Here is a 20856-nt window from a genome sequence, read left to right on the forward strand (position 1 = left end):
CTCCTCCCCTTTTAAACATCTTTGCTTATGTTATTTGGCCATTTATATTTCCCTTCTATAATTTGCTTCTTTAAATTCTTGGCCCACTTTTCTCGTGTGTGTGTGTGTGTGTGTGTGTGTGTGTGTGTGTGTGTGTGAGTGATTTTTTTAGCTGATTGGGAGAGGTTTTTTTTTATATGTTCTGAATATAATTATCTGATAAAACTAAGTATTTTCTCCTTCTCCCCACCCGCATCCTGTTTAACGAGCCAAGAAACAGAGTAAGGTTATATATTAGAGTAGAAACTAAAGGCCAGAGAAAATCTGTAAATTGGATATTTATTTTCTGGAACCTGGAGTTTAGAATGCTATAGACCAAGCATGACATGTAACCCCTGAAATCATGCATCTCAGTTTTCTATGGAGACTCCTGTTATTCTCAGTGTTATGTGTTAATAAACTAATATTTGGGGCCATTCGGTGATTACCATTTGTCCTAAACTAGTGATTAAATGCTAAATAGCATGCGGTTATTTGAGCTGCAACAATGAACTGTCGATTATCTTGACTTTGATATTTGACCCCAATGAGTTGAGGACAGCATAAGCATTTTTATTTAATGTCATTTTGTAACTGAATTTCTATTGAGTTTTAGCCATTGGGCTGAATAACATTATTCACATTTAAATTTAAATTGGGCACGGTTCTTTCTCTTTGAGCTCAGGGGGCTTTTAAAATTATATCATGCATAACACATTATGCTTATAGACTCTACAAAGAAATGATATCAGAGGCGACTTCAGGAGATTAGGCAAATGATATGTTGGACAGTTACAGAGTGAAAAAGCTAAGCAGTGTGCTGCTGGAAATGAAAAGGAAAGCAGTTCCCCCCACTTTTTATTTTAGTGAAGGGCCTGACTTTGTGGCACGTGTCCATGTTCAGAACATTTCAGGTAGGGAAAAGTTCGAGCACCATTCGTATGTAGCGAGCAGACGATGATGGGTCAACGTTTGGCATTTCAGGAAACTCATAGAAGAAATGGAAGAAAAGCAGAAGTCAGATAAGGCAGAACTGGAGCGGATGCAGCAGGAGGTGGAGACTCAGCGCAAGGAGACGGAGATTGTCCAGCTGCAGATCCGCAAGCAGGAGGAGAGCCTCAAACGCCGCAGCTTCCACATCGAGAGCAAGCTGAAGGATTTGCTTGCCGAGAAGGAAAAGTTCGAAGAGGAAAGGCTGCGGGAGCAGCAGGAAATCGAGCTGCAGAAGAAGCAGGAGGAGGAGAGCTTTCTCCGAGTCAAAGAAGAGCTCCAGCGGCTCCAGGAGCTCAACAACAACGAGAAGGCCGAGAAGATCCAGATATTTCGAGAGCTGGACCGCCTCAAGAAGGAGAAGGATGAGCAGTACGCCAAGCTCGAGTTGGAGAAGAAGAGGCTGGAGGAGCAGGAGAAGGAGCAGGTCGTGCTCGTGGTGCACCTAGAGGAGCAGCTGCGCCAGAAGCGGGAGATGAGCCGGCTCCTCCAGCGAGGGGAGGTGCAGCGGGTGGAGGAGGAGAGGAGGGACCTGGAGGGCATCCGGGAGGCCCTCCTGCAGGTGAAGGAGGCCCGGGCCGAAGGGGAGGACGACGGCGAGGAGTCAGAACGGGCTCAGCTGCGTTTCCTGGAGTTCAAGAGAAGGCAGCTGGTCAAGCTGGCCAACTTGGAGAAGGACCTGGTTCAGCAGAAGGACCTCCTGAGAAAAGAAGTCGAAGAGGAACAAGAACTCCTGGAGCGTTTAAAGTCTGCAAACGAAGATGACTTCAGAGTGTCGGAGAAGGATGCCGGGGGTGTCACACACGTCACCCAGGCGGCTCAAATCCTCGAGAAGATAAAGCCCGCGGAATACAGGCTGCAGTATAAGGAACGCCAGCTCCAGTACCTCCTGCAGCATCATTTGCCAACCCTGTTGGAGGAAAAGCAGAGAGCGTTTGAAATCCTTGACAGAGGTCCTCTCGGCTTAGACAACACTCTTTATCAAGTGGAAAAAGAAATGGAAGAAAAAGAGGAACAGCTCGCTCAGTACCAGGCCAACGCGAGCCAGCTGCAGAAGCTCCAAGCCACCTTTGAGTTCACTGCCAACATCGCCCGTCAGGAAGAAAAAGTGAGGAAGAAGGAAAAGGAGATCCTCGAGTCACGGGAGAAGCAGCAGCGCGAGGCGCTGGAGCGGGCCGTGGCCAGGCTGGAGAGGAGGCACTGGGCCCTGCAGAGGCGCTCCACCCTGGGCCTGGAGATCGAGGAGCAGAGGCAGAGACTGGCCACGCTGAACAGCAGCAGCGAGCAGTCCGGCCTCCGGGCCAGCCTGGAAGCTGAGCAGGAAGCCCTGGAGAAGGACCGGGAGAGGTGAGGCTGGACAGGGAGAGCACGGCACACCGTAGGTGCCAAAGGTGGTGTGTTTTCCGCCCTCTCAAGGTGTGCGTCTCGCTGTCTTTCTAAAAAAGTGATTCTGTTCGCCTGTGTGTTCTCTGATACAGCAGCCAACGCTTGTGGTCCAACCAAAGCTGAGAAAAGCACCCCCCCCCACATTTTCTTGCTCCTTAGGATCCTCATCTGAGAATCGTTGGCCTGCCATTGAAAAAAACACTCAAACAAAACCAGAGCCCTTGTCTGTGACTCCACTGACTTATGGAATACGATTATTGTCATATTTGATAAATACGACTGCTTCCAGCTTGCCCCGTCCCCTGTATCTGTCCCCTCCCCTCCCTTTTCTCTTTCCCTTCCCTTCCTCCCTCCTTTCTTCCTTCTGTCCTCCCCTTCTCACCCCCCCCTCCCCCGACCACCCCTCCTCAGAATTTTTCCTACCCTCCCCTATTCCCCGCATCACCCTCACCCTGGGCCTAACATCTTCTCTCTGACCAGCACTAGTTACAATACAGCATCATCCCTTTGGTCACAGACCACACAGAGCAGGTGCTGATTTCCACCCCTGTTGGGAAACTGAAAAATAGCCCCTTTCCTTCCCTTCCTGATTCACAGTATTTGAAGGAGGCCCCAGGATTCTGTATTAAAAAGGAAACTGCTAAACAAACAAAATTCTCCAGGTGATTCGTGAACACAGCGAGCGGTATATTCAAGCACGTGTGGTGATGATTTACTCATGTTACTTTTGGTGTTATGAAAAATAAAACTAGGAACTGGCACTATTTTCATGGTAAAGAAAGAGTATTTATCTTCTCCCACCCATTCCCTGTCACCACACTTCCCACACGGTAGGTTCTCAGAAGGAATAAGTGCATGAAGTCAAGAACACGTTTTTCTGGTAGCCCAGCAGACGTGATGCCAAGACTCCCAGAAAGTAGGTAGTCTGCCTGGTGTGCAGACATCACCCGCTTTGTTGTCCTGCCCAGCTTTCATACCCTGGCCCACCCCGTTCCTGCCTGGCTGGCCTCGGCAGGCTCTTTGATCTTTGGGCCTCAGTGCGTCCTCTTACAAGAGGGCGGAGGAGACCAGGGGCCTGTGCATTTTCTTTAGCTCCAGACCCCTTGGTCGGTTGAGATCTTACCTGAAGCCCAGGTTGGAGGGCCTGGACTGCTGCCCCTCTCCAGCATTCCAGGCACCCACAGCGCCTCCAGAGGGGCTGCAACCGAAGCCCAGTCGGCTGGCTTGTAGGAGCCCAGCTTGATATTGGCAGACGCCAAGGATCCATACTAACGACAAAGCAAGACCTGAGGCTGGAGCCTCTCTCCATCATCTTGCCTGAACAGGTTGGGACAACCTCCCTTTCAAATGATCTGCTTATACTGTGGGTTCTATTTACCTTTGCTCTCTGGTAATTCCCTCTGGCAAAACAGCAAGAAATAACAATCAAAAACCATAATGCTATTACTTCGGAAAAATAGGTTGGAGTTTTAAGAAAATGATTGCAGGTATGTTATGTAAATGAAATTGCCGGACAAAGCTCCAGCCCCAGGAAATTTAAAGCAGTGGAGGGCACACTCTCAATTTATATCCTGCAGTGTGCAGTGAGAATGCCACGTGGGCTTTTAGCTTGATGTCCCTGGCTTTTGTCAACCAGCTTCACTCCCTGGCCATTAGTATTAATACTCTATTATAGCGGATACAGTATTGTGATTTCCAGGGAAGTGATTTCCTGATGTCAGCGTTCCTCCAGAAGCCACACAAAGGATGCTTTTGGCTTCATGCGTTTTGATGGAGTAGACTTTGCTAAGACCTAATTCAGGCCAACAAATTCTGAGCTCTTTGCTCTGGCTGTGATGCTACTGCAGCTTTCTGTGGGTGTTGGTTTTGTGTGTTATTATCTCTCTGGGTTCTCACGGCTAAGCCAGGGCCTGCCGTGCGGCCTGAGTCAGCCGCTTGTGAAATCCCACAAGTGTGAAATTTTAAATTCAAGTAGAACTAGCTTAGACAACAGTGCACTGAACTTGGCTTTCCTTGTTGGCTTCCTTATGAGCAAGATTTAATCCATTCTCTGTCATCTTTTCTACCCAGTGGTTATATAGTCATTGGGGACAAGTGTCACACAGTTAGAAAGTGGCAGGTCTACTCACCAGCCCACTCTGAGCCACTTCGTCCTCTTGTCTTCATATGTGCTACAATCCTTTCCTGGGACGCCCTGCTTCCCTTGCCACCCATAGAAATCCTGTTGGGGCTTCAGGACCCCATGCCAACAACCCCTTTGCTCTGTGGTATCTTTTCCACTGCCCCACTCCTGAAAGATGTCTTTGACCGACTCTGGTACATGTCATCTTAACTATAAATGTTGGCAGTTACTTGCTTATATCTGGCTCGTTTTCCTTACCATCTCTAAGACTTTGTATTAATATTGTTCCCTTGTTCTTGGCCCACCAACTGGCCCCTGATGTCAATGTTTACGCATCTTTCTTCCTCCTTTGAAAAGACTACATGCTGTGGAAGTTGATGCTTAGTAAGTACTTGCTCATCAGCAGACAGATGAATGGCTGAGTTAGGCTGGGCATTGCCTCCATGGAACCCATGAGTGCTGACCCTGGTGACCTTGTAATTACATCCCTGCGAGTTGAGAGCTTGGCTTTCATGTAGTTCCATCAAATTGCTGTTGGTAACACCAGAGAGCTGGTAGGATCATGCTGTGCCAGCATCTGAAGCTAGAATCCTTGAAGTTTGGGACTGAAGGAATTTAGACTAGTTGACTCTTCAGATTGGTGTATGAAAAAATTGAGGCCCAGATTTCATTAACTCGCCTTAGTTCACACAGTGAGGGAGCTGCAGCGCCTATGTTTCCTGGGCCAAATTTACTGGCAAGCTTGGCCCTCTAGCCTCCTGGCCCTGGATCCAAGCATACCCGGGCCAGCAGGAGAATGAGCTTACACACACTTGACCTCATATTGGATGTATCATTTATCATTGGAAATAAGTGTTTGGTTCTACAGTGGTTTAATTTCTCAAGATACTCACCTTGCCTTCCGAGGTCTCTCTCCTGTTTCCCTTTCCCACACCCTCTGCCTTAGCCAAAGTGGATTTCTAGTTTTTGTGACTTAGGGCTTTGTTCATATTGCTTTTTGTACCTGGAGAGCCCTTAACCCTCATCTCCAAATGCCCAAATTCCTACGGGCCTCTGAAGATTCAACTTAGAACTGCCTTGACCATGCAGATCCTCCTTGGGTTGGTGGTGGTTAAAAATTCTTTAAAGCATAGATCTCTTTTGTCAAACAGAGGTATGTAGGGGGATCCCCATATGTGGTCAAAGACCAACTGTTTTGTTGAGGCAGGGGTAGGGGGCTCAGAATCCTGTACATCTACCTCAGAGGATTGGCTCAGCACTGTGGGAATATCTTTGCCCTTGATAATTAAACTCTCTCCAACTTTTGAACACCTGCAGCATTGTTCTGAATCCTTCTCATGGCTCGTTATCCCCTTATACCTTGTCTGATGCATATGTGGCACCTTTACTACTAGAAGGTAAAGCTCTTTGCAAAAAGTGTCTAGATCCCCCATGGTTTCAAGAACAATGTCTCACCCAGTGAAGATGCTCCGGAAATACTGTTCATGAATGAATTCATGTAACTCCCATCTCTGTAGATTAGAGTATGAAATCCAGCAGTTGAAGCAGAAGATCTGTGAGGTTGATGGTGTTCAAAAGGGGCATCGTGGGACCATGGAGGGGAAGGCTCCTTCTTCCAGCTTGCCATCCAGTGGTGAAAAATCTCACCTGGTCCCTCTGATGGATGCCAGGTACTGGACATTAAACTGATGCCAAACTTACATTTGCCATGTGGTTTAATGACTCACTGTACCTTGTATTGTCCAGTGTGCATGTGAAGGGATCTATCAGAGGTGACTAGTGATAGGTGTCTCTGAGATATGTATACTTTGTCTCCATAAATTTATTGCCTGGGGGGAGAGGTATCATTTGAAGGGAACCAAAGATCTGAGGACTGGCCATCCAAACCCAAGGCATTTTGGAGTAGTGTTGTGTGAGAAGGTAGAATTGGAAGGTCCAGGGAAACCACGTCATCTAGAAAGGAGTGAACCAAGGCCAGGCTGAGAGGAACAAAGAAGTAGAGTTAATTGAACCATACCAAGAAGAAGGACCTCGTGCTGACAGTTAATTTATGAAGTCATTAATTACAAATAGATGAAGTCTGTTACAAAAACTGTGCCAGTATATTTGGAATGGTCATGAATAGCATATATACCTGATGTTACTATAGTAAAATGGTTTTCAACTTGAGTGGTATTGTAAATTGCTCTGTGACTTAGAGCTTTCAGATAAGTTGACTTAATCATTCTTTGCCTATAAGAAAGTGGATTATTTTCGTCAACTCCAGCTGTGTCTTGGGGACATTTCAAATTGGGCAGTCATGAGCCCTGGGCAGTAGGTGACATGTATTTGGATATCAAAAACTACGAAGAATGGTATGAGCCTCTGTGGCCCCTTAAATCTAGGTCTGCATCTTCAGTGGGGCTAGTTTAAACTCTAAGTAAAAGGTCCAGAGAAGTAATTCATTTGTAAGTGCCCTTGGCTCTGGGTCAGCTGCACATGATTTTTCTTTCAGTATTGAAAGGTAACTACTGCATTTTATTATCCATTCTTCTGTGCTCTTTTACTTAAAATATTAATCTCTTTGCCTAACATTTCAGGAAATCATCAAGGCATGGTTCATAGTACCGAGATGTTTCTAGGAGTGCACATGTGCTTAGAAAGATGAAACCAGATTATTTTTTAGTGTGCTAAGAAATAAACATGCAAAACAGTTAATTTTAAATAATCCATCTAATCGGTGTCTGTATGGGGGAGGGAGAGTCTGGAGCTAAGCAAGCCTTCCATGTGGGCAGTCTGAGCCACTAGAAAATTTTAGCTGGAACTAAAATTCTTCGGTCTTCCTGGTTTCTCTGGGTGGATGGTTGTACTTCATACACGTTCACCTCCATTCTCTAGGGTACCATATATTTAGTTGACAGCTGCTTCAATCATCAACTGTTTCTTGCTTCCACTGTCTTGGCCACATGCCAGGCAGTTTGAAAGGTAGAGGGGCCTTTAAAATGTGGTTTCTCACAGCCAGGTACCTATGGAGAGACACGATGGAGCAGAAACAATTCAAGCCATTGTTCCCTTGGAATAGTGAAGATTCATAGAGATTGTGCCCACTCTCCCCCTCCCCTTTAATCCTCTTAAATGACTTTATGATATGAGAAATAACACTCACAATTTTCCATGTGAAGAAACTGAGGCTTGGTGAATGAAGTGTGGGTTTTCAGAGTCTGGTCTGAGGCCGTGGAGCCTTCTGAAGCCAGCGTCTGTGATTCTCCTGGAGCAGGGGTTCCACCAAGGAGAGCCAGGAGAGATGTGGATGGGATCATGTCGTCTCCCTTTTATTCTCAAGATTCTGTTATTAGTCCACTTCTCTCTTGTTTGGAGAAAACCGAGATCATGAACACATGGCACTGCATTTCTTAGAAACTAGAAAAATGGTCAAGGTCCCGAGTTGTTATGTTTGATGTTTAGAATGAGAGAGCACCTCTTTTTGAAGGGTGTAGTAAACTGAGGATCTCAGATGCCCTCTGTGGTTAGAAATCTTTAAGTGCCACCTCCCCCATCTCTGTTGTTTGCAGGATCAGTGCTTACATTGAAGAAGAAGTCCAACGACGACTTCAGGATTTGCATCGCGTGATTGGCGAGGATAGCAGTGCATCTGCAGATGTGGTGAGGGTGAGCTGAGGGAGCCAAGCCATCAGTCATTTGTTTTATTTTTTTAAGTTTTTTTTTTTTTTTTTAATGTTTATTTGTATTTGAGAGACAGAGACAGAGCGTGAGTTGGGGAGGGGCAGAGAGAGAGGGAGACAGAGAATCTGAAGCAGGCTCTAGGCTCTGAGGTATCAGCACAGAGCCCGACGCTGGGCTCGAACTCATGAGATCATGACCCAAGCCAAACTCGGATGCTTAACCGACTGAGCCACCCATGCACCCCATCATTAGTTTTCAAGGTGACCTCTCCATAAGTTGGTGGAGGTAGTGGTGATGGGCCCCCTTATTATTGTTTCTCGGTGAGAAAACTGAGATGCAGAATGTTCTCTAAAAATTAAATATAGCTTGGGTGGAGCTTAACATGTTATAAATAGTATTGGTTCAAGAGAAACTTTGTTTATTTAAGAATTTTGTACTTCTGGGGGAATTCTTAACTGAATATAGAGTCTACTAAAATGCTTTATTTACTTTGACTTATAAAGATTCTACATGTAACATTTTTCCATTTTCTCCAAAAAATATAACCAATTTCCTTAAGTATTTAATTTTGCTTGATACATTATCCTGAGTAGATATATAATTTCGCTTTTGAGAAGATACGTATTTGCGATGTTGATTTTTATCAAAATAGAAACATTTCATTCCTATTCCTCAAGTTAATAAGGGTCCTAAGGAAGTTTTATTTCATTTATTTAATTTATTGAATTTTATTTAATATGTTCATATTATTCTTAGAATTTTAAGATTAGGAATAGATGCTTCAGTTCCCTTACAGGCAGATGGAGCAATAGAGTCATACTTACCTTGGGAATATAAATTCTATAGAAGGGATGTCATTGTTGAGTAAGTATGTTTCTTTAGAATTTTGTTCCCATAAATATTTCTAATCAAATCAGTTTCTTTTCCCTCTATGAACAAGCTATAATTTAATATAGAGCGCTTTTTATTTTCTTATCAGGATAATGAGAAACTCCACAATGGCACCATTCAACGTAAGCTAAAATATGAGGTAGGTAATGATTTTTCAGATTGATAAGGTCGCCTTAAATTATGGCATGCTCGTGTGATTAAATTTTCTTAATGTTTGGTTGCGTAATTAGAATTTTGAAGTCCCAGTGAGATTAATGGCTAATAGGGAAGGCAAGCTATTATATGGACTTAAAATTAAACGGAATCCTGCAGGTTGAAAACTGCTTGGACTTTATTTGAATGGCATGTAACTGTGGTGGAGGCTCCTTGCCCAGTTTTTCATTTGTAACAGTATCCTTTCCCCTGGTCTGCATTTAAAAGGCAGAATTATATAATCAGAATCAGATATGGGGTTTGGAAATGAAACTGAACACTTCTCAATGTTTTAAAAACCCTGCTCATTTTATGGACTGTGAGTTGGCAGTAGTACAAAGGACATACTCTTGGTTGATTAGCTTATTTCTCTGGTGGATTGTCAAACCAAGGTTTATTTGGGCATACGATTTGTAAGGTTTTACTTATAGTATTGTCTTCCACTGAGGGACCTGTCCTTCCCATACATTCCTAAATTAAAAAACAAAACAAAACAAAAACAAACAAAACAAAACTAGGTGGTAGAAGTCTTACAGATGGCGCCCATATATTACAGAACAGAGAACAAGAGGTGAAGGGCTGGGTGTCCCAGAGGAGGCTTAGCTGACTTTGGCCACTGCCACGCCTCCACCCGGCTGGTCCAGTAATGACATTGTCTTCCTCTAGACATCCTTCTCTCTAGCAGATAACCTTGTGAAGTGTAGGACGTTGCCTGTTATTTCTTTGTGTCCACTGTGCCTGGCCTGTAGCGGGGAAGCCTTTCACAGTGCTGGTTCGTAGCTCTGGTCACGGCAGTCTAACCAGGGCAGGTATAATTAAAGATTCCCATGAAGTGAACCAAGAGGCAAGAGAAATATGACTGAGGTTGAAATACTTGTCAATTTCCTTTTGGCCCTGTCATCTGATTTTCATTAAGTGTGCCCTGATTACTTTTACATTTTGGACATACAGTCATGGACTTATTTTCACAACTAAGTCTGACCTTTTGCAAATTGAGTCAAAGATCTTAGGATTTATTTTGGAGCAATTGAAATATTAGACCAAGAAGTGGATACTGTGGATCAATCCCGCACAACATATCTCTTTCAAACACTTGGCAATTTGTAAGATAAATAATATGGAAATTGATGTCCTGTGTGTGAATCAGATCATCCATTCTTAAATCATGTATCAATCAATATGAATAGCTTAGGCTTTCGATCTAACCTCTGCATTAATCTACACAATGAAACCAATGACTGCAGGAATCTTCATGTGCAAAAAGATTTGCAAAAGATGCTGCCAACCCCCATTTCAACTGTTTTTGACATCTTGAACAGAAAAGGTATCTTGCCCCGCTGCTGCCCAGAGATGTCACTGGCCCTTCCGGCAGAGAAGAGGGGAGGGAGGTGAATCGGAACAACCATCCGGGTCCTCCCACGACACAGAGCATCTCGGCGTCTCCTGCTCCCTCCTCAGCATCGTGCGAGAGAGCCCACCAGCGAAGACATCGGTCCTCCGTACACAAGGTGTGGCAGAACAGTGATCGTGGATACGGTCATCCTGAGTGTGCAGGCTGTTTCCAACCAAAACGTTTCAGTCTACATGAAATCACATTTCTTAACGAAAGCAACACCAGTGACACAAAACATCAGCATCGATCCGAACATCTCAGTGATCTGATGACTCATAAAGATAAACACAACTTGGGAATCGAGTCCAGCTGGACTTTGCTGCAAGATTTGTCCCAAGAAGTGCCTCTACATAATGGAAGCAAGCAGACCAGGCAAAGCAAGTTACTCTGCTTGGTCCTCTCTGAAACGGTTTCTGGTGAGGAGGGTGCCTCCCACAGCGTTCCTCAGCATGCACCCGCCGGGAAGTTTTGTGGTGAGCAGCAAGTCGAGAGAGAGTTAGATGCTAAAAAAGATAACTCTCCACAGTCCCTGATAAATATCAGGACAGAAGGAAACAGCGGGTTGGGCTATTTTTACCACAGGCTGGCAGATCTTTATAAAGATACCAGAAGTCACCTGCTACAGGCTGGCACAGAGGTGATCCGCCAAGCCGGGCATATAGGGAACCTGTGTGACCCCAGGGGGCTCACCTCCCATGTGACGACATTTATCAGAAGACTACCATTTCTGAAACACTTTCCCCTGGACACGCCCCTGAAGTCACAGCAGGCGTCATCAGAGCCTTATTCTTTCCCCAGAGAAGCTCAGGCTGGCAGCAGCGATCCTGAAGAGGCAGGAGCCGCCAGGCCAGCAGAGGGCACCATGCCTTTCAGAGCACCAGGCCTCACTGCTACCTCTGCTGCTGCAGGATCCCCAGACTCCTCCGCAAGCTCAGTGCTGCACCTAGAATCTGAAGATTCTGGAAGGAGACCCGCATTTCAGCAGACTCTTGTGCGATTCCCAGCCCAGATGCTGAAACTTCAGGAGCAGCCTCTAAAAGACTTTCTTGAGCACGTGGCTTGTTCCGTACCAGAACTCTCAGGCGACGTAAAGGAAGTCAAAGGTGTTTACTGGCTTGCTGTTGCTAACTGCACAGAACCTGACCCTCAGCCAGCATGTTTGCTTCTGCTTCATTCCATGCTATATGCTTTGGTTCTGTCAGATAATCCTTCAGCCTCAACGGGCATTTTTCATGCTCTGCCTCTCTCTGGACTAGAGGAAATCCAAGTCGGCTTTGGTGGGCAGAGCATCAGACTCTTGGGCTCTGCAGAGAGTCTCCTGCTCACCGTATTTAGTTACAGCAAAACCCTCTGTCAGCAGATTTGCGGTGACCTCCTGTGTGTCCTGATGCCCGAGTCTGTTGCTGCTGTCCGCACTAATCACCCTTTGTTCCAACAAGATCTGGTTCAGCTTTCTCTTGACTGGAAAGCAGAAATCCCTGATTTAGTTTTGGCAGACGGTGTTCGGTTGTCATCCAGATTCCAGGATACCTTGGTTGACATGATTTACTTTCTTCATGGAAATATGGAAGTCAACATCCCCTCTCTGGCAGAGGTACAGTTACTGCTCTACACGACAGTCAGAGTCGAGGGTGACCCCGGCCAAGACAACCTCCAGTCGTTAGTCCTTCTGAACACCCACATTGCCCTTTTGAGGGAAGATCGAGTTTTCTATCCCCACACTCAGTCCCTAAACACACCTTCTCCACGAGCACAGTTTGATGTGACCAGATGTCGTGCTTTAAGCGAATTCAGGTATGTCGTCGTTCCAGAGAAGGAAACCTTGTCAACCGTCCAACTTGTCTTCCCAGAAAAACTCAGACTCCCATCAGATTCAAGAAATAGCCCAGCTGAGCACTTTGAAGGAGCCCAGAACGCCCATTTGTTCCCTGGCATGCCGTGTCCTGAGGGCAGTCAGAACGTGGCACCCGAGGTCTGGAAACTGACCCTCAGCTCTCAGGATGAGGCTCTGTGGCTCATCGCACACTTGACAAGGCTCTCAGGAGGAAACTTATAAAAATACTTCGCATATTTTTTGAGATTTTTAATAAAATGAACATTATGAGAATAGTCAAGGACCCGGAAAAGCTCTGTGTAGCTAACTGATTTGACACTAGAAAAATGCAGACCTCTAAAATTGAAAATGTAAATATGTTAAGTATCTACAATTAAAAAAAAAGGCGGGGGTAGCAGAGCACTGATAAAATATCTTTATCACCACCCTGCTTCCTTTTCTTGAACCTCAGCCTTGTAAATTTGGGTCTGCCTCATTATTTGCTAGGTGATTAAAGCATTTCTGATTGTTTTTGGCTTCATGTCGGCTTCTAGTAGGGTGGCTTGGAATCTGTCTGTGTCTGCTGGATTCCGGCAGGCTAATTTGTGCTGCTTGAAAAAGTGCCCGGTTGGCAGTGACCTTCACTGACATCCTCCGTTTTAGCCATGATTAGGACAGCTCTGTAGCAGAGCACATTAGTAATGCATCAAGCTTCCTGGAAGGACCCAGGGATTTAAAATACCCTCCTCTCACTATAATACATGGAATGGAGACAGCACCACATGCCCTGCGGTGTCTTCTTCCTCAGTTAATTGCCTTTTCCTTCCTCCTTTCAGACTTTTTGACTATTGCTTTCCAACCTATGTGCTTTCAACTCCTTACTTGTTGGTTTAGTTTTGACTACCCTTCCCCCTATGCCACATGCCCCCCCACATGCCAGGACTTTCTCCGAGCTTTTATATTTCTGTCCTGGAAAGACTCTTCATCTTCAAGTCCTGATTTTTTCTAACGGCTTCTGTAAGCAATCTTATCAGCTGCAGGGTCACCTCAGAAGGCATTCGGCTCTTTCCTCTGGCCGCCCTCCCTCTCCGCCTCCCACCTAACACATCATCACTCACAGCCGCTGACCAGCATGTTCTGCTGGCCCGAGCTGGTCCACTGGCCTGCCTTCTGAGATGAGTCATGCCCATGGCAGTCTCAGGTATGTCTCTCTTCACAAAGTATGATCCGGTACTCAGCTGCCCTCCTCCTCTGTGAGAGGCTTGAAACTGGGCTCTTCAGAAGCTCTCTCTCCTCCGAGTGACCCTTTCTTTTTTATCCATCTCTGTTCAACATTCCTATGAGGAATTGCATTGCGTGTCTTATATTTATTAGCTATTTCATCGGGTCCTAGGTTTCACAGCCAGTGTTCTCCTGTTTCTTGGATGTGTGTGTTCTACTAAATTCCAGAGTCTTAGAAGGAAGGAGGTGGATTCTTCACTGCTCCATCCTCTCTCTTCCACTTCTAGCTGGGATCATGATGAGCTCATTGTAGCTACTCATTGAATGTTGCAGGCAGTTCAGCAAATCAGCGATTCCATGAAGCCATTTATATTAGCCTTGGCATGGAGGGGTCATTCTGTTCTAGCGAGACCTTTGGATGATGTACAATATAAATGCCATAGCCCTCTCTTCATTTCTACTCCTGATCACTGATAGGGGCAGTGTCAAAGCTTAACCCAGAAACTCACCGGCTCCCTTTGGCCACAAAGTACAGACCTTCCTTCTTTCCCCCTCAGAACTAACAAGCTACTTAATGTGTTCTGTGCTTCATCATTGATTTTCCTCTCCCCAGGTGTGGGGAAGTAAACAGGAAAGGGCAGGAAACTGGCGAGTGTGTTAGGATCTACACACCGGTGGCTGCTGTCTTATCTGCAATAACCATGTAGAGGCTTTTTGACTTTTTGAGGCAATAGGGTTCAGATGTTTTTAGGTGGAGCTTGTTTTTGTCACTTCCACCCTTCCCCCCATGCACATATACACACCCTGTTGCCTTATAAATGAAGGGTTTTGAGTCTCTGATGAGGATATCAGTAAAATTAGTTAGCTTGTCGTGTTTTTGGCCGGAAGATCTACTGTGGAAGGAATTTCTTAAATGAGCCATGGTAGCCTTCTAATATCTTATCAATAATTTTCACATAACTTCCCCCTCTTTTTGCTTTTTTCAGAAAATACTTTCTTAAAAATTGCCCCATTGATTATTTTCTTAAGTATCCTTAATAAGAAGCACAGAACTAATGATCATGAAGAACAGAGGGAATGAACTTTAAGATGTTAGCAGAGGGACAGTATAGTTGGGAGGGAAACAGTGCATAAGCAGCATAAGAACTTTAACAAAAGAATGAAAAATATTAGACAGACTTGCTTGTCTTCATAGATTAAAAAAAAAACATAATTCTATGTTATAAATTATGGTCTTTAATATTGTTCGTAGATGGAGCATGCAGCAAATACAAGCCTTGCATAAACATCCTATTATTCATTATAACATCTTCCGTCTGCTTTATGACCCAGGTAGGCCACAATGAGGATTACATTCAGGTCTCACCACATAATAGAAGAGGCCTCTGGCAATTCAAATTTTACATGTCTCTTCTCTCACCTAAGCGTACTTTTTATCTTGAGATCAAGTATGTTCCCTGATATGAGAATTTGATTTACTATCCATGAAGTAAGTAGTAAGGTTGTCATACCTTAGGTTGTCCCTGTAGAGGCCAGGGGAGTAGTGTTTGTGCCATTATCCACTGTGGCTTTAATCCTGCAGGCCTCCCTCTGTCTCCACTGCCTCATTCTTTAGGAGTTCTGGACCTGTGATGCTACTATAGGGAGCAAGTGTGAGCATCTCCATACTCAGCCTAATGGGGGATCGTCTCAGTTGTAATGAGTTCTTGCATCAAGGAAAAAAAAAAAAAAGGTTCATACATACTTTGTTCTGTGGCATTTTCATTGTTGTAGCATAGGCCTAAACATTTACATTGTGGAACTTGTTAATGCATTCTAGACAATACCTCTTTGAGTACTTCGAAATACTGATTTCATCTGAATTTGATTAAAATCCATTTTGTTCACAGCTGCCTGTTTTACAGAATTGTGGTTGGCAGGGTGAATTTATTCAGCCTTTGTTGAAGAACATTTCAAAACAGTTTGTCTTCCCTTTCTCATTACTTAAAAAATGTAAGTGCATCCCTTGGAGAGAATACTTATGCTTCCCAAGTAATAATTACGGTAATTTTTATTCACATTCTTTTTCCTACATGATTTCAAGTTTTGAATGATAAATAGATTAGAGCACTTTTATTAATGCTTCTTTGAAGGTCAAGCAGTCTTACTGGCTAGGCCAGTGTCTAGTGAGGTTATCTTGTTAATTGTCTTAATTTGCATGTTAGACAATTCTGATTCATTATTTAAGATATCTTTTGTGATAGGTATTATATCAGTCAGCTCTTGCTGGGTAACAAACAACCCATAAAAAAATAAAAAAGCTTTTATTTCTTACTGATGGTTGTAAGTAGGATCATCTGAAGTTTAGATAGTGTTGGTCTACTCCTGATGTCTCATTTTGAGGTCTGTGCTGCAGGGTCAGTGGCCATAATAATGATGACAGAAGCACAGAAGATGCTGATGCATCATGTCTGCCAGTGTCCCACTGGCCAACACAAGTCATGCAACCAAGTCCAAAGTCCAGGGGCAAGGAACACTCGATCCACCAAGAAGCCATGGCAAGACTGGATATATGCTGCTGCAGGAAAAAGAAAAATTGGGACCAATGGTTCAGTCTGCATGGATATATTATGTCAAGGTCCTAAGGCTCTATTTAAAATAAAATTCAGATAAAGCTTGTAGGACTTCTCCCTAATGGAAGTATTCAGGTACTGGGAAGAACATATGTCATAGGACCATTAAAGTTACTTAGTTCAACTGGCTTTCCAATTTAGTCCTTTCTTGACACCTCCAGGACTGCTCACTCTCTACCTCACAGCAGTTTATTCAATGGAACTGTTCTCATTGTTAGGCCATTCTTTCCATCATCATCTTTATTGTAGTCTACATCTGTAGGGCCCATCCATCATTCGCATTCTTGTGTAACAGAATAGAACAAATCTGTTCCACAGTCTGTGTTATAATCTGACTGACCCTTCAGAGAAGACCATTATCTCTCTCACCTTCTCTGATTTTCCTTTTTTACCTCCAACATTCTTCAGTTCCTTTGTTGTTTCTTATCCAACATTGTTTCCAAACCACCACCATCCAATCTCTTGCTAGGGTTGCACCATTGTAATTTTTTAAGACCTCCTTTATAAGGAATGGAACTGAATGATTCAGTTAGTAAGAAGGAAAGAGAGTCTGTTGTAAATCAGTCCCCCTGCCATTTAACACCTGGTTAAAATCTTTGGTGCTAAAGGTGGCAGTGGATTCCAGTGATAACAATCCAAATCCCCCTTACATTGTGGTTGACAGTGTACCAACTTCTTTCCCATGTATGGCTCCTTTTGAGTCCCACAGTGATCCTCCTGGGATGGAGGAATTATCATCAATCTGCACTTCATATTTGGGAATTTAACTCAGAAAGGATCACTTGACTGAGAATTGGAATCAAACCCAGACCTTCTTTGTCCAGAACATCTATTCTTTCCGCAATGCCAAAGTCAGTTCCTGGTCACATTGTCTGGGTAAATTTTTTTATTGATTTATTCTTCTCATGGGGATGACTATACTAGGGATAAATATTTGGAAGAACTATGAAGTTGATTCTTTTCTGACTTGTAAATTCTTTTATTGGAGTTTCTAGACATTGAAGATTATTTCTCTTTTTATGAGTTATTTTTTCCCCCAAAAATTCCCGTGCAGATTTCTTTGCAATTCCCTTGTTCCATTGTATGAACCTTATGTCTCCTTTTTGCTCTCTGCATTTTTATCTCCTATAGAAGAGAAGCGTAGGTAAAGTCATAATGCGAATATGGTATAGATAACCTTGTATGCTCAATGTCGCTGCTTTACCTGAAGTTCAAACAATATGCTCTACAGATACCTGAAAGAATCTTCCCCTCCCTCCCAACTTTAATTTCTCTTGGGCCTTAGAACCGAGCACAGATTGAACCAAAACTAGGGCTCAGCAAGAATTAGTGAGTGAAGATGCGTGATCCTTTTGTGGCTAATCATGGACACTGTAGAACTGGAAAGGAGAAAAGTTGATTTTCCCTCCTGAACATCCCAAATTGCCAATGTTTGTGTTTGGTATAAGAACCACTTAACAATTGTTGCCCTGTTCTCACTTATACTGAATCCATTCTTTAGTCTTTTTAAAATTTCATCCATTTAATGATGAGTTATCCCAAGAAAATGACCATTAAAGGGACTAGTCTTTGATGCTCTAGAGAAAGATGGTAACGAATGTTCTTAATGATTTCAAGTTAAAACATTCATCAGATACCCAGTGTTTCCAAATTTTGAAATAACGTTGATCAACTCAGATCTCTATGGATGAAATCATCTATTCTGGTAAGAATCCTGGATCAGGAAATGTTAGCCATCCTTTTGGATTTACCCTAAATCCACTAAAAGTAAATAAGATATTCCACAAATACTTATGTCCAACAGCTTGTCATTTTATGGGTAGTTTATCCCTAAAGATATATATCAAAATTGAAGAAATACTCCTTTATTTGAAAACCTTTATCTCTGTTTCCTCATGCAAGTTTTTTTAACTCACTTTAAGATAAGGTTAGCACTGTTTCTTCATGCCCTGGTGGTGTTAAGTCCTCACCTTGACCAACATGGTCAGGAGATACCTGTGGCATGTGTGGCTACATCTCTTAGCAGACTCCAGTTCAGCTCTATGTACTTAGCCTTCAGAGATGATGTGGTATTAGCTCAAGATCCCTTCATGACAGGGGTGCCTGGGTGGCTCAGTCGGTTGAGCATCTGACTTCGGCTCAGGTCATGATCTCGTGGTCTGTGAGTTCGAGCCCTGCGTCAGGCTCTGTGCTGACAGCTCAGAGCCTGGAGCCTGCTTTGGATTCTGTGTCTCCCACTCTCTCTGCCCCTCCTCCACTTATGCTCTGTTTCTCTCATTCTCAAAAATGAATAAATGTTAAAAAAAAAAGTTTTGAAAAATAAAAAATATCCCTTCATGACAGAGGCAGGCTTCACCTTCCAGAGATGAATATAAACATGTTTTGGCTCTTTATTCATAATTTGGACTTGCTCACACAAGGTACCTTTATTCTCTGCTTCTGATAACATGGCTAATACTTGAAAATATAACTGATCCCCTAGCCCTCCCTCTGTCCCAGACCTCTGTTTTCAAACCTCCTGGGCATAGGAAGTCCTTGATACAAAATAGCTCTAATTAGAATTATCAATGTGGCATGTGTGGTGGAAAAAAGGAGGGAATAGAAATATGTGCTATGCTGGGAACAGAGAAAGGAGAATTGGTAGTTTTGTTGAAGCTGATAAAAACCCAGGTTGCCTGTATTTTAGAAAACCTTGGATATTTGGCTCTAGGAGATCAGACGGCAGTCCTTAGGTCTGACCTTGTCCTAGTCAGAGCATACACTGAATTCAACCATCTGGTACATAATTAGAGTATTTAGGGGAAATGTTGATGACTCCCTGTAGAATTGGTCCATTCTGTGCCCTCTGCAGTGTCGACATTGATCTGAGTGGATGTTAATGCCACTTCCTATTAATTTCCTTAACTTGTCCCTTTTGAAGGAGACAGCCTTAGTGGGAAGAGAAGATTCTAATCTGAATACTCAAAATATAGTCTGTGATCTGCCTGCTTTTTTTGGCTAAGGACCCGACTATAGTGTTTCCCCAACAACAGAAAAATAGCATATTTGTTGACACAAGACATTATTTCATTAAAAGCTACCAGAAGAGTATTTCTTTGCATTTTATTTTAAAAGATGTTTCTTATGTATAGGAGCATAATCCAAGTTACTAATTATGTACTTTTCCTTGACCTTTCATTTCTAAACAGAACCCACTCCACAAGGCATTTAAAGTTCCTTGAAATGTCCTGCGTATTTATCCAGATCTGCTGTAAGATGTGTATCCAGCCTTTCATGTTTCTTTACCTCCTCCTGTGATGTATGACCAATTTCCCTTCCATGTCTAAGCATCTTCTTTGCCACATATAGAAAAACCATGACTGATTCCAAAATAAATAGCTCCATAGAAATTTAAAAGCTCCCTTAAATAATAGGATATAACATGATACAGCACACATTTACTTGTCTAGTATAAAACTCAAGATATTCAAAACATAGCTACTTTCAAATAAAAAATAAATTTCTGAGACATGTGTGTTAGTTTTCCTTCCTCTCTAACATAAACATAGTTTAGGGGAATGTCAGGAACCTTTCACACTGTATTCTGAGAATTCTACATTTCTCATGAAATTGACTTCAAAAAATAGTTTCTAAAAATCACATGGCAGCAGTGATTTGATAGAAACACATACGCTTTAGATTTGTCTCTCTGTTCATCTATCTGTAGATAAAGGCTCAAACATCTTCAGATCCTTAGCAGTTATTTTTTAGTTACCCATTTCCGTAGTTGTACATTTCTCTACACTTGTTAATATGGAGTTACTCTGAAATCTGAGATTGAAGTACACTGTGACTCTGGGCGATAGCGAGGACTCTGGTAATATTTCTAGCCCCTAGCATGCTAAATAATGAAGAGAGAAGCTGTCTGATCCTGCGGTTGGGGCAGTGGCTCAGAACTGTGTTCTGTGGTATACGTGCAGGTGCTGGTATATAAGGGGCCGTCCTATATTTAGATGAGCTACATAAACATTACAGGATCCAGTTCCTCCCAGATAAATGGTCTCTACTTCTTTCATGTACCCAGTTAAATTATCAAAGGCAAGAGTTTTTGTCTTTAAAGGGTGTATAATCCCAAGCTCCAAGCAACTTTCATTAGGGATTATTTCACAACTATAAAATTGTTAGAAACAGAGAACTTTCCAGTCCTAAAATGGCTATGTAGTAACCAGACCATCAATTTCAGTCTTATCCCACTTTGAATGTTGACTTATAAAAGGAGAAAGCTAAGTTGGCTAACTTTAGAATGTAATCCATCTGGAGTGGAGAAACCAAATCTTTGTTCAAAATTTGATGCAGTTGAGAAAAAACTAAAGGTCTAAGAAATTACAGAGACTTTGTAGAAGTTATTTTGTATTCTCAGGACCTATTCTCAGGACCTCGCGAATGGTACCTTGTGGGTGCTCAGTAAAAGATACCAATGTTTGATGTATATCCTAAGGGGGCCTCTAAGAAAAGGCATTTAGAAAGTTGAAGCCTCCATTGTTCGGTTAATAATATACATGGGTGGTTTGGGCTG

At 43.2% G+C, this 20856-nt stretch overlaps 1 protein-coding gene across 11 annotated transcripts in view; it reads left to right on the forward strand.

Annotated features, from left to right (window-relative positions):
* KIF16B (kinesin family member 16B) overlaps window positions 1-20856 on the forward strand; it is a 289482-nt gene that overhangs the window by 187314 nt on the left and 81312 nt on the right. For 4 of the 11 annotated variants that reach the window (XR_015249348.1, XR_015249349.1, XR_015249350.1 and 1 more), the window contains 5 exons: window positions 1003-2355; window positions 6034-6186; window positions 8068-8164; window positions 9159-9209; window positions 10582-12449. Coding sequence is in view for 5 of the 11 variants with exons in the window: in XM_086701641.1 (XP_086557767.1) it covers window positions 1003-2355; window positions 6034-6186; window positions 8068-8164; window positions 9159-9209; window positions 10582-12711 (3784 nt within the window). In the remaining 6 variants the exon portion in view is untranslated. Of the gene's footprint in view, window positions 1-1002; window positions 2356-6033; window positions 6187-8067; window positions 8165-9158; window positions 9210-10581; window positions 13000-20856 lie in introns of those variants that run through there. The other 7 variants (XM_086701642.1, XM_086701643.1, XM_086701645.1 and 4 more) reach the window with 3 other exon arrangements.

The sequence above is a fragment of the Puma concolor genome, chromosome A3 (genome assembly GCF_028749965.1).
Source record: "Puma concolor isolate L17-30 chromosome A3, mPumCon1.1.hap2, whole genome shotgun sequence".
Classification (NCBI taxonomy): domain Eukaryota; kingdom Metazoa; phylum Chordata; class Mammalia; order Carnivora; family Felidae; genus Puma; species Puma concolor.